We start from the raw sequence: 13932 nt of genomic DNA on the forward strand, positions 1-13932 counted from the left end.
CACTCCTCACCAGCATCCCCCTGCACACCGGGCTCTGCAGTGCCCACGACTCTCCCTTACCCAAATGTCCGGAGCTTGCACAGGGGTGAGGGCAGTCACAAAAGGGACAGAAGGGACCCGGGATCTCATTGATTTTTCTTCCCAACAGAACTGTTTCCTTTTGCTGTCAGTCTTTTAAGTCCCTTTGCGAAATCCTTACAGTGCATTGTTAGAAAATACTAATTGCACCATGCAATACACAACAGACAGAATAACTTTTATTACTTCGGAAATTATCTTGTACAAAATATTTTTATAGCACAATATATTTACTGTGTGACCCTTATTTACATATGCTATAAGGCTACGTGGGACATAGAGAAAATTTTATCTGTACAATAGCTCCTTTAAAAACAGGCTCAATACGGTCTTCACGTTTAATATGGAAAAAGAAAATCCATGAACCATTAGACCTCACCTCTCCTCCTCTTCCAAATCCCACCAGTCAAGTCAGCAGTTATTGCAGGTGGTATTTTTGAGAAAACGTGGAGCTGAGAGGTTGCCTGCTGACCCCCAGGAGCCATCTCCAGCCTCCCCAAGGACACCCACCGTGCACGGCCCCGCTCGCACCAGCACGAGGCAGACCCAGGCTGGACCTGAGGCTCCCAAACTTGGTGGCCCCAGGGAAGGAGCCTCTGAGCATCAGGTCCCCAAATCCACACTAAAGCTCTGTGGAGCCTTGTTTCTGCCACAAAAGCCCCGTCCTCCCTAAAATGCCACCCCCCTCTTTTCCCATCACCCACGTGAGGGTTCACATTCGCTTTTCCTTCCCAGCACGTACTTGAGCAGACGCAGGGCGCAGAGCAGGACGTTGGTGTGGACGCGGCTCACACACCCCATCCTCCACACACCCCATCCTCCAGCGAAACGAGCTGCCCCCAAAAAAGGGGCATTGTACTGTCTGAGTTTGATATCTGCAGTAAATCATCAAACTCTTCACCCCACCACATGCATGGAGCACGCTTGCTTTCTACAAGCAGTAGAAAGGGCAACAATACCGTAGGAGCAGCCACGGATACTTTCCAGGGTAAGGAATAGTGATAAGTTCCTTTTACCAGGGTACAGATTTTAAAAGCATTGTGTTTGTAACTATTTGCCTTAGGACAGCCCTGATCCCACTGAGGTATTTTGGTGTGTCAGGTCTCCATGTAACGCCTTGACATCAAGCCATGGCCTCAGTTAACACCTAGGACAGGAGGCATTATTTCCGGATTTTTGCACAAATACTTAAGGTTATAAATGGCTGCTGCTGCTCCAGATGAAATGGCTGATCAGCTGTTTGCACATCCAGACTTTACACGTAGCCCATTTAACAGTTTGTCAGTGATAGCTACAAGTAATGGAGCAAAGCAAACTTCTGTGCGAGTAACCAGATGGGAGCCTTAATTCTGACAGAGCCACATTACAGAAAGGTTTCAGACTTCAAAGGCTGAGGAGCTGAGAGATTGCACCTTTCTCTGCAGGAAGTAAAACCAAAGCAGCAAAACTTTGAACAGGACTCAAAACTATGTTGACTTTTAAAATGTGACTTTTCAAACAGAAAAGTGGGAAAAAAAAATCCACAACGGGGGTTCCAATAAAAAGGAACAGAAAGGCTGTGAAAATCCCAAGGTGACTAAAACGGAGGAAGGGTTTCTGCTACTAGTAAGAAGAAACTGCAATCAGAAAAAGTATTTCTGAATTCCACAAACCACGTGCTTTCATTTTTTAAAGTGATGCATATGCTACTGATGCAGCTCTTTAAGGAAGCAGAAAAAAACCTACCAGCTGCAAAGGAAGGGACGAGGGCACTGCCTTCCACTGGGAGTGCCGGGCTCTTGTGTTTATTGGTACTCAGACACTCAGGACAAGAGCTGGCACCCGCTCCAAGGCAGGTTCCTCTAATTAAAAAAAGAATACCTGAACAACCTGCTGCAGCTGAGGGCTCGTCCCACTTCATATGATCAGCAAACAGTAGGTGGCAGGAAGTACAAGTGCAAGAAATTCAACAAGCATTACTTAGGATTAAAATAAGGTGTATAACGTGTATTACAGTATGTTCTATCATTTATGGAGTAGTAACATGTTCATAAATCTTTTATTACACAGTGAGAACCCGAAAAGAATAAAGTAGATATTTGATCTTTATACAACATAAAGAAACGATAAAGCAGAAAAAACACTTTTCCCATTCAACATTCTAAAGTTGCTTTTTAATTAGACATTTAAGCATTAAACATTTCTCAGTAGTAGGTTAAACTACTAAATACAGTAAGTTTCAGTGCATTGTCCAAGCAGATGTGGAAATGCAAACACATTCAAAGGGCTTTGTGGACACCTAGCATTAATCCCCTCAGTTTCCTCATACACAGAGCAAATACTGCAGTTCAAGAATTCCTGGCCTTCATTTATCAGACCAAGAAACAGGAAATCCTCCAACTACTGGTAACGCAACACTGCCAGCTTGCTGAATTCTGCACTTAAGCCTGTGTAAATATTCTTGTAAGCAGGGGAAATTTACCTGATTTCTAGATACTTTTTAAAGTAAGCCCCACTTCATCTGCATAACAAGAGGAAAGCATCGTTCTTCTCTTCTCTCACACACCAGAGGCTGCTGCTCAGAGCTGTGATGTGCCTGCGTCACACAGGATGGACCTGGTGGTACGCCTTGAATGCTGCCTTAAAAAATCCCAAAAGACGTGTGCAAAGCTCACCTTAAAGATTTGCCTTTTCAGGGAAGGCAAGAAAATATGTGCAACTTTTAAAAATTTAGCTACGAGAAGCTCTTTTGCAGTCTGGTTGACTGCACTCAAAGCGAAGTCCATCTCCCATGGTCCAGGGCTAAAGCCACATGGAATGAAACACTGGGCAGAAATCTTGGGGGGCAATTTCTTAGTTGGTAGCAGAAGAGGATGTAAAATTGCAATGGCAACAGCTCTGATATGAAATAGGGCAAAGCAGCAAGTAAATTTTTTTTTTTACATAAGAGAATCATCCTTATTTCATCTCCATGAAGTACAGGGAGCTGCGACTGAAACCGAATCTGGGAGAGAGATGTGCATATGGGACTCGCCTCTTGACACACTGCTGTTATTTCCTGCGAGCAGACTGGGACTAAAAATCACCTCATCTGCGTCTCCTCCGCGGGAAGAATTGGCACATGGTTTTGGCAGCGACAGGCTCGATAGACAGCAGACCAGGCATGCCACTCTGGCTAGCAGATGCACACCGTTGTGGCAACCCCACACGAATCCAGCTTTCTGAAAAGCTGATCATAAGAAAAAGGACAAAGAGTTCAAGTGCTGGTGCTTTATCTGTAGTCATTAGAGGACCCGCCAGCAGGGCTGAGGAAGCAGGGAGCGGCTGCAGGAGGGCCCGGAGGGGAGCACAGAGGAGCAGAGCAGAGCAGAGCTCGCTTCTTAGCTCACCATTCCCCGCTGCGTCGTGAGAACACTGACACGAGAGAATAACCTCCCGTCCGGGGCTACATTTTTACAGGTTTAGTGAAAAGAGCACTTATTTGGGGGAAAGAATAAAGTGTGTCTTCAATGGAAATCTCGGTTGATATTCCAGAATCTGTATTCAAAGATGTTAACGTGTTTGAGATATTAGTGATACTCATAACACTCGTGTTATGCATGAGACTACCTGTACAGCTATTGGGACATCGGTCTTATCAAAAGAAGAAAAGTAAATCTGAGAAACTGAAGATCACATTTAGGTTATCCCACAAAATCAGCATAAAAATAAAAACTTAAAACTGGTATTTACAGGTTAACGAATAAAAATATGAAGTGGGACTATCCAAACTGCTATTAAAGTGACATTCAACAATTAACTGGAACCCTGATATGAGTAGAACATCCTCCCTCTTCCCTTCCTTTTTGTTATAAAAAACAGTATTTACATTTTATATATATATATATATATATATTTTTAAAGAGAACTGGTTGACATTATTGCTTGATCCTTTTAGGAAAGACATTCCAATGAAGCAATTATTCCACATGCTGACAAAACACAGAATATACCACTTCAAGAGTGACAAAAATTAACAATTTGTTCATCTAAAAATTATATCGATCTGCTAGATCAGCAGATCACATGTAAATATAAGCCAATCAAAAATACATTTTACAAAAAATAATCAAGTCTCCTTTTTCAGTATGGCAGTAAACATAATTTGTTCTTTCACTCTCACCTTCCACAAATTTCATTCTAAATAGGAGCTTACTATATTTTCACAAAAAAGATAAATCTGATTAAAATTGTTATTTTCATAAACAAACACAAAGCCCAGCCTTACACCTAACACATCTACCAAAAGTCATACTTTTGAGTTGCTGAACATACAGGTAGAAATGGAGTCTCTGTTCAACAATGAGGGGGACTTCTCCAGTGCACAGCACTCCTAGATCAAATATTACAATCTTCCAAGACTTTCTGAAGTGCTAACTATGAACCACAGGTTCTTCTTCCAGGTAGGTCTAAAGTGACTATCCTTCCATACCTGAAAAGATACAGCTTTGTATTTGACTATGAATATTAAGCAGCTTTCTCCACAAAACAGGAAGGCACCATGCACATAGCAGTTGAGGCAGGAAGCAAACAGCAGCAACATGACGTGAATTTTAAGTTCAGATGAGTTAAGGCTTCTGTTAAACTTCTTTATCTTCTTCTAGTTAGAATCACTATCTGCAAAGAAAGAAAGACACAAACTACTGAACTGTATGAGATGGTCAAGAAAGCAGTCAGACGCTTCTCAGTATTTGAAACAGGAAAGCCCCAACAAATGTGTATTGCAATTTGGTCTTTTCCCTTCTGACACACTAGATGTCCAAGAACTGTCCAGAATGCTGCTGAAACAGCATACTCCAAGGACTTCAAAATGTGTACAGGCCTCACTTATTCCATGACAGGCTCATTCTTGTTTGATGTAAGCACTAAGAAATGGCAGCACAGACTGAGGGTTGTTAAAATAAAATTGCCTGCAGAGAATCCATGAAAATGAAATCACCTGTGCATTCACCTTCTAGGAACACTGCTCTGCCTCAGCACAGATTTGCTTTACATTCCTGGATGCACATTTCATAGTAAGAGTCTGCTTTAATATTTGTGCTTACAGAGTTGTCACAGCAACACATTAAGGAAACATTTTCTACTTTTCTTTTAATCATTACATGCTTTCAATTAGCAAAGCCCCTCTTTCTGTGTCAGAAGGTACCTTTTTCAAACCTGATTCTCATAATGGCTCTGTCTCTTCTTTGATTTCAGCTCCTTCAGCCACTGAGGAGATTTTTCTTCTGACCTAAAATATACAAAAACACTCTCCTTACCCTCTCATTATGAAAACTCATCACAGAAACAAACAAACAAACAAAAAAAAAACACTATTTTCTCTAAGGCCTCAGGAAGCCTGCTTGCATTATTTCTCTTCCACCAAAGCATTAGCATCTTTCTGGCTCATGGAAGTCTCTCACCTGTCCTCCTTCTCTACACTGGAGGGCAGTATTCTGCTACCAGGAGTTCCAAGCTGTGATTTAGGGGACTTGAACGGCTGAGCAGAACCTATTTCACCAGGACTCTCTGACTCGTGTCTTTTTCGCAGTTGGGCCTGAAAAATAAGAAGAATAAGGGTCCTTTTTTTTTAAGGCAGCATTCAGACTTTCTTCGCAATGCAAAAGAAATCACTCAGCTTTATAAGAACAAAAAAATCCATGCCTGAAAGTGGGGAAGGGATTCCCTATAAATCTATGCAGTTTTGAATGCATGTTTACTATTGCAATGCTGTTTATTTTTCCAAATCACTTAAAATTTCTATCCAACAGTTAAAGAGCAAGGAAGTACAAAAGTGAGAAAGATACCACACACACACACACACACCAAGCTGCACGGTCATCTTCAGCAGCATTCCTACTGCTATTCTTAGAGAGCATCTGCAGCTACTGAAACAGTAAGCCTGATCTGACGTGTCCTGCCTTTGCTCACCTTGAGAACAGAAGGGTCCATTCCCGGAAATATGGGAAGTCTCTGAGAGGGTACAGAAGACAATCTCCCAGTACGCTGTGTCTTTTCTTCCTCATCAGAATCTTCCTGTTGCATAGATTTCTTCTCTTCTAATCAATTGTTAAAAAAAAATCAGAGGGAAAAAATTAGTCAGCAAGCTTTTCAACTCTATCTTGTTCTAGACCTCTGCCTCTATTCAAAAACTTATTAAGAGTAATATCAGTACACCACAGAAATGGGTTCAACACTCTGATAGAGATCAGTGCAACAAACACTAAATACTCAGCAATAGAAAGATTTCTTGCTGGCAGACAGGAGGGAGCAGAAGAAGGTACTCCTGAGCTAACAAATGTTGCTGCTTCTGAACATCTCAGTTGATCACAGAACGTGAGATCAACTTAGACTGGAAGAGACAGCTGAAAGTTATCCGTCCTACCCCCTGCCCAAAGCAGGGCTTTGCTCTGAGCTCAGTCTGCAGCAGACGTGCAGTGGTACAGTTGCCTTTACATGTACCAGGCCCTTTAGTCGATAATTATATTCCAACTTCCTGTGCAGCACATATCAAGGTTACGTCTTCAAAATATTTTAGGTCTGTTAGATCTGCACCAAAGCAACTTGCACATGCCTAACAGCATTTCCACTGATTAGGAGGCTACAGGAGAGATCGGTTTGACCACACGATCTTCCATATATTCATAGGCTTTAAGGGAAAGCAGAAGTGGCAGGTCACAAAACTGACTTTTTTTAATAGGACCCCCCAGTTACAAAAACATCTCCAGCCTCTCAAAAGAACAGGCCGCAAGACACAAAATATTTCTTTGGTCAGGGAAATATCAAAGAATATCTGCAGCGTGTATCACCATAGCACCAAAGTGCTACAGGTATTAAGTCATGGATCTGAGTGCGTGCACTGAACCTCTCAATCACTTCCATATGCAAGGATTTTCAATGCCTGATGCATTTCTTCATTGCATCCTAAATAATAGGACAGGCCATGAGGGAGGCGCTTTTAATAGAATGGATTCACAGGAGGTGATTTTTCCTCAGCTAGGCTTCTTTAGTCCCGTAGTACTTAAAGATGCCAGAAAGAAAGAACATTTCTGAGGTATCCATAGAACATGACAAATTACAATTGCTCTTATCAAAACCATGCAGGTTTAGATATAAAGAACAGGTCAGAGAATGCATCCAACCATAATAGTTTCTAAACTCCGAATTTTCTCCATGGACAAACTTATATCAGCTGCAAGAAGCTAAAGATTACATCCTGGTCTTTTGTAGCTCTGACTAGCAGGGCTTCCTTCAGTCTGCAGACCCCAAGGCTTGATTCGGAGGATGACCCAGAGGTGGGAAGCAGCAGCTGTTGTTAGACCTTGATGCAACTTCAGGTATGTTACATCATTCAAAAAAATCCCGCCCTTACAGCCAAGTCAATTACAAACAATTATTTCAGATAGTTGAGCCATACCTGTAGAATCTTTAAACATCCAGGTATTATCTGATTCTTCTGTCAAAGAAAATCTATTTTCAAACTCCAGCCCTCTGCTTCTTCTAAGAGAGTGGGAAAGAGGAGCCCGATGGCGCCTCTTCTTGCTGAGCTGCACACGGGTTTTCAGAGCACTGGAGTCCAGAATAGTGGTTTGCTATAAAAAGAAACAAAAACCCTTATTTTCAACCAGACTGGAAATAAAAGTCACCTCCCTCCATAATGACTTCCTCCCCTACTTTAAAGCATTAAACCATGCAGTTTAATATATATATATATATATATATATATATATATAATTGTTTGATTACTATTATTGTAGTTACTTAAAACTATATTAAAGAGAATTTATGATGAGGATATGCTACATTGTGGCTAACTGGGTGCAATGCTGGTTCTTTGATCTCTCTTTACTGGATGTCTAATCCACATGAATTAGTTTCACTGAATGAATTCATAAAACAGTAAGTGCAATAAATAGGATTTTGGTTCCTAAAGTGTTTTATGAATGCAGGCCTTGCTAGCTACCAGCAGCTGAAGGCCCATCAGAAGACTGGCATCGAAAGAGAGCGACTGTACTAAATTCTGCTGCAGTCGAGGGCTATGATTTAATTGTTCGAGCGGGTTGCCAGCCACAGAAATTTCAAGCCAGCTCACCAGGAGCAGGCAGACCACAAGGTAGTGTCTCAGCATTCAGAAAATGTTTGTGATCAGTCATTTCAACAAGCTCTGTGCACAACAGAAATGCAATTACATTTACAAAGCAAAAGGAGGAGCTGTATTTTTCAGTTTCTTAAAGGCAAGTTGCTAGAGACGTGCCTGCATTCAGCAAACATCACTCAGCCTCCTTCTCTTCAGAAGGTACGTTCTGTTTGTTTTTAAGAGATTTCAGGTCAGGAATAAGCTACGCACTAAAACAGGGTATTGCCATCCATACATTAAGCTGTTAATGTTTTTAACAAGACACCTTACGCTGCCCAGATTACTGCACGACATAGGGCCACCTCTACTACCTGCAGAAGCACTGACAGTCAGACAAAACACCAGCCATCCGCGCTGCTACGCTTCCTTTCCAGAGCAGGGGGCCCTCGGGGTCTCCTGCCCAAGGGTTACTGACACCAAGGCCGAGGTGTTCACAGTGAGGGAGCTCCCAAACGCAGCCTGCTCCTGAGCCTGGCTCCGTTTCACAGCCCGAGTGGGCTGGAAGATGAGAGCAGCACCTGCTTTGGCAGAACACGGGCTGCTGCAGGTCCCCATGGATGGCACACCAGAGGAGAAGGGAGCTGGCTGGAGGCACTTTCTGACAGCCCACGCAGGAAGCAGCTGTGATTTTAACAGCCAGTTCTGCTGCACCAGACCAAACTGCCTCCAGCACAAGCCTGCTTGCATCCCTCAAACGTTTTGCAGAGCAGTCTACTCATCAATTCAGAAGGCGTTGTGACGCTTCAACAGGCACGGCAGTGTTTCTGAGACCTTCCTAGCACCCGCATGATCCATTTAAGCTGGGAGCCTTGCCCTTACCAATGTATCTGTCATCAGATATTATATAATAAAAAACAAGTGCACAAACTCTTATTCGAGAAAAAACATAACTTCCTAGATGCTATACTGAATCTGGAAAATTAACAGTTGCATTAGTGAGTACATCAGAGAACACTAAACTTCATCTAACTGCATTGCAGAAACTGCTGTTTCTATACTAGCTGCAAGATTCTTAATTATGAAAATTCTTAATTATGAAAAAGCCTTTAAAATGCAATTCTAAGCTTCTACAGAAAGAGCCCAATTGTAAATAAGAAAAATATTCATAAACATCTTTATAGCCTTAAGTCTGCATGTCCCACAGCACGGCAATCACTAGCTATCTGGGTTATTTAATTACGCTTCTGGTGTTCATGGAGCCATTTAACTCTTCTGTTACAGCTCACTGAGGAACAGAAAGAGAAGCAGCAACGTTATTAAGCCATGGGCAGACATTACCAAGGCCAATAACTCACTGGAATCTCTCAAAACCTAAACCTTAGAGAAACTCAAAGTACTCCGCAGCTTCACTCAAACTTTTCAAGCGGGAAGTCAGCTGAGAAAATTCGATGTGATAAAGAAAAGGCAGAGGAAGACTGAGTGCAGTTTGTGGAAAATAATACTTTGCAATGGCTAGTGCCAGAAACAGCCCGGTTAACAGAAGGAGAATCTCTCCTTTCCCATTCCAGTGACTCACATCAATGAAGGAGAAGTCAGTGGTCTTCTCGTCAGGGTAGGTGTCTCCTGGAGGAGGTAAATCAGTCCCATCAGTAGAGTCCATGTCAGTGCTTGAGCGGTCCAAACTTGTGCTCCTTTGGTCTTTTGAGAAGTCATGGTGATCAACCAGGGAGGCAGGTTCTGTTTGGGAGGACAGTGACGATGGCTGGCTATTTGGTGGTTGCTTTCGTGTTGAAATGACATCGTTTTCTGATGACGGCGATTCAGGCACAAAGCTGCAAATTAAGAAAACGAAACCCATGAGACTTCAGGGTGAATAAATACAAGCAAGGCTATTTTGGATCACGTGTCAACAATCACAAGGGAACCCAACACGCTGAAGCATTTATGAGCTGCTCCAAAATAGGGTCAGATCATGCAGGGTCAGACCTGCAGCAATCAGAGGGGCAAGCCCCACACCACGCTGAAGGCAGATGCCCTTCCTTTTGGCTGCAGAAGGACCAAGCGCTCAGCCACAGACCTGCCCTGTGCCCCTGGTGTGGTGCTCAGTGCTGGGGAAGGGCAGGTGACAAAGCCACTGTCACCCCCTTGCCATCTCCCCACTCCAGGCGGTCACAGAGCAGCAAACCCAGCATGGTTTCTGCAAAGGGTCCACAGCAATGGATTTGTTCAGGACACAAAGATGGCAGTGATGATGAACAAAGGCCAGAACTGGACCTATCGCTGCCAGTAGCAAAGCCATCTCTGGAGGTACCAGCGGCAAGGCTGTGAATCCTTTTCACCATCACGACTTTTTCACCCATGTGGATTTACAACGTCGTAGATAACACATGCATGCAGATAAACTGCAATAATTCAACCACAGTGCATTTTTATTGTTTGGGGGTTCTTTCCCCCAGCACAAAGGCCCCTTCAAACACACACACAGACAAGACCAGCGAAATGGCAAGCTGCTGAAGAGCACCCAGCACTTTGCCCCTGTGATGTGCAGCAGCCGCAGATCGTCCACTTGGGCACTGTGCACATCTTGAGAGCATCCTGAAGAATAACATCCTGTCTGCAGGCCTCAGGCAGAGCGAAGCTGCTAAAAGATTCTTCTCCTTGCTCCTCCAAGCCCACCTGAATGTTTATCAACACACACTTTATCTCACACAATCACCACTGGATCACACAGCAGCGTTAGGGGCTTGTCCATGCGCTCCGCTGGGGATGCTCGCCCTGTTCTGTCCCAGTGCCAGACTGGGTGGCTTTTTAGCAGGGCTGCTAAAGGAGACTCCAATTTCAAACCAAAATCTAAAGCGTTTAGGGAGTTCAGCTTTTTTCTCTGCTCAGTAAGAGTCTTTTGTTGCCGAGCACCTTTTCTTGAGGCAAGTATTTAGGAAAACTGTTCTAAAAACACAACATCTGAATGCACCCGTATGAATAGATGCCCATTTTAAAGAACAGACCTTGGTGCTTGATACAGCCCGCAGCGACAGTCCTGGGAGGAGGAAAGCACTAGGGAGTCTTTGCTGAATAACAGCTCTCTACCGAGCAGCAGGACATGATATAATTTCCAGCCTGGCACAGAGGATTCCGCACAGAGGGTTCCAGTACATGAGTCGGGCAAATGCCTCTTCCCTCCTCCAGCAGTGGGCCCCAAGATAATTAAGAAATGGTACTAATGAGCTCCAGGGGAAGTTTTTGTCTCGCGTTCTTTACCTCGAATGATATTTGGTTTCTGCAGCATTAGGCTCTAGATCCTCTGAAATATGGGAGAATGTAGAGAGAGGAAAAAAGTGGCAATCTGGAGATTTAGCACCTTTAGGGGAAATTAAAATGTATGATGGTGATGTTACAGGATCCGCTCGGATTTGTGCATCTCCAGAAAGCCTCTTCCCTTCTACAGCCCGGGACTTAGCTGGTACAACTCAGTGCAGTTTTTCAAAAACTGAAAATATTTGGAAGAAAAAAATTTCTCACTGAACGTACTCTGTCTGGTGGTTCCTAATTCACAAATCTAATGGCTTCTTCAGAGCTCCTGCACAGTCACAGCAGCGCCGCACGCTAACCACCGTGGCACAGCTAATCACCACACATGGCAAGGATAACTCGAGCACAAACAATCTGCTATGCACAGTGGATTCTCCCATCTGAATAGCAAATTAGGGGGAAAAATCCTTTCAGAATAACAGTCAAATATAGACATTTAAAACATGCTTTCAGCTCTCATTGCAGAAATGCATTATCCATCTTCTCTCTATTGCTTAAGGCTTCGAATTTTATGAGTATGCCTTTCTATATTGTACCTATTAAGCTACCAACACTGCTCAACAGGTTTCACTTACAGGTACTTGCACTCTGAAAAATTATCTTTTATGTAGTTCACAGAGATATCAGCAGAATGGTTATGACACACATGCAATGGGCTGAGATCAATCTTCACTTTTGATGCAATTGAATTTAATTAGTTCTAGCAGGAGAGTGCTGAGAGCACAGAGAACGCGTTGCTCCATCGTGTGAACTAAGAATCAAGAAGCAAAGGAATGCTACTTTGCACAAGAAATTGGAAGTGCCTCCAAAGCAGGGGGCTGGTGACAGCGTTGTGACCCTCCTGTCCCCGGAGCAGCTCGAGGGCAGCACTGCCCCTGCAGCACTGCTCTCACAGCCACCAGCCTAACGTGGGGCTAAAGCAGAGCAAGGGCATGGTAAAGTGCTGGGGCGTCACTGCAGGCATCGATATGCTATAAAACAGTTGGAAACTAAACATTTACTACCAAGGAAACAAAATTTCTAGGACACGGTGATTAAGAGTTCGATGCTTTAATAACACCGATTTTTTATGTGGTGTTTTTCTTAGCAGGAAAAGTCTCCCGGGTTTGAAATAGCTGTCTGCTTTGGAGCTGAGACAAGCACCTTGGTGAGGAAACTGATGTCAGAAAATGTCCATAAATTACTAAAATCACAGTTAATTTTACAGAAGAGTTAGATGTTGGCATGTCACTGTCAGCTTGCTGAACTTCGAGCTGAAAGCTACCCTGCCTTCACATGCAATAAAATATTTATAACCCACGGCTCTCAAGTGTAAAACACACCAAGCATAACTGACATTAATATCTGCTATAAGATTGCAACAAGTATCGCGTTAAGGAGAGCAAGGAAAATGCTATTTTCAAACTACATTGAGCAGATAAGATATTGGCTCAAGCAGGGCAGATCAAGCAGAATGCACGACAGGTGAAGGAGAAGAAAAGAAAAAAAATAAAATCACACGAGTGCTCTAGGTTGATTCCATTGAGTGGTTTTAACACCAGAAAAGCATCACTGATGCAACCTCTCATTCAGCTGGTACCCCATTTCAGCCTCCACTTCACACCAACACGTTTCCAAGCAGCTGGGATGTGGGCATCGCATCCTAACGCTTAGCAGGGGGACTGCAGGAGCACCGTGATGCCACCCTGGGGCCTGACCCCGTGCCCGGCATTTGGGGCACCAGTTTTCAAACTGGTTCTGGCCCTCAGCCTGCCAGTTGCACAGGTTTTAAGGCAATGCTAACTGGTATGGGAGAGATCAAATTTATAATAGTAAACACCATTAAAACTCCCCCAGCTGTTAGGGCACCCTGCCTGACCACAATCAGACCACTTCCTTATCTACCTGACAGGGAAAATTCAGACAACTTTAGCAAAACCTTTGCACAACCCTGGTTCTACCTGTATAGACTCACCTATCACACAAGCAGGTAACTACTTTCTAGATGTGAAAACATACATTTTGAGTTATAGTTACTAAAACAAACACAAATATAAAGCATACAAAAGTTACACTACCTATGTTAATTTAGTCAAAGCCATTTCATGTATTTAAACTCAAGAAAATTTATTTTTCTCCATATATTCTACCATTTTAGCACTAAAAAATAACATTTAGCTGGTGTTTCACACACCAGCAGACTTGTTAAATCTATTCCAGTCCAAGCTTTTTTCAGCATTGCCTACAATTTGGTGATACTGCATTCTCCCTGGGGGATGGAGTTTAAATTTCCAACCTTATTGCTGTTTGCAGGGAGTAAAGAAATTTTTCTTCACCTACAGACTAAAGAAACTTTACAGTTGTGTGCTCCTGTTTCAGTGACTGCAAAAATCCATACACGCATGCAGGCACACTCGAGTGTTTTGTGTGAAAACCAGAAGAACAATTTCTTCTCATTAGCCAGCTAAGGAAAAATTTGTGTGCATGATGAA

General features: G+C 43.1%; 1 protein-coding gene across 4 annotated transcripts in view; it reads right to left on the reverse strand.

Moving 5' to 3' along the window:
• Positions 1 to 2209: 2209 nt before the first annotated feature.
• Positions 2210 to 13932, reverse strand: part of KIAA1671 (KIAA1671 ortholog) — a 71338-nt gene continuing 59615 nt past the window's right edge. For all 4 annotated transcript variants that reach the window (XM_068654505.1, XM_068654507.1, XM_068654506.1 and 1 more), the window contains 6 exons: positions 9729 to 9984; positions 7493 to 7667; positions 6007 to 6134; positions 5499 to 5632; positions 5243 to 5326; positions 2210 to 4713 (listed from right to left, as the gene is read on the reverse strand). In XM_068654505.1, the coding sequence (XP_068510606.1) occupies positions 5248 to 5326; positions 5499 to 5632; positions 6007 to 6134; positions 7493 to 7667; positions 9729 to 9984 (772 nt within the window). In that variant the 3' untranslated portion in view covers positions 2210 to 4713; positions 5243 to 5247. The remainder of the gene's footprint in view (positions 4714 to 5242; positions 5327 to 5498; positions 5633 to 6006; positions 6135 to 7492; positions 7668 to 9728; positions 9985 to 13932) is intronic.

Source organism: Anas acuta, chromosome 17 (genome assembly GCF_963932015.1).
Source record: "Anas acuta chromosome 17, bAnaAcu1.1, whole genome shotgun sequence".
NCBI lineage: Eukaryota > Metazoa > Chordata > Aves > Anseriformes > Anatidae > Anas > Anas acuta.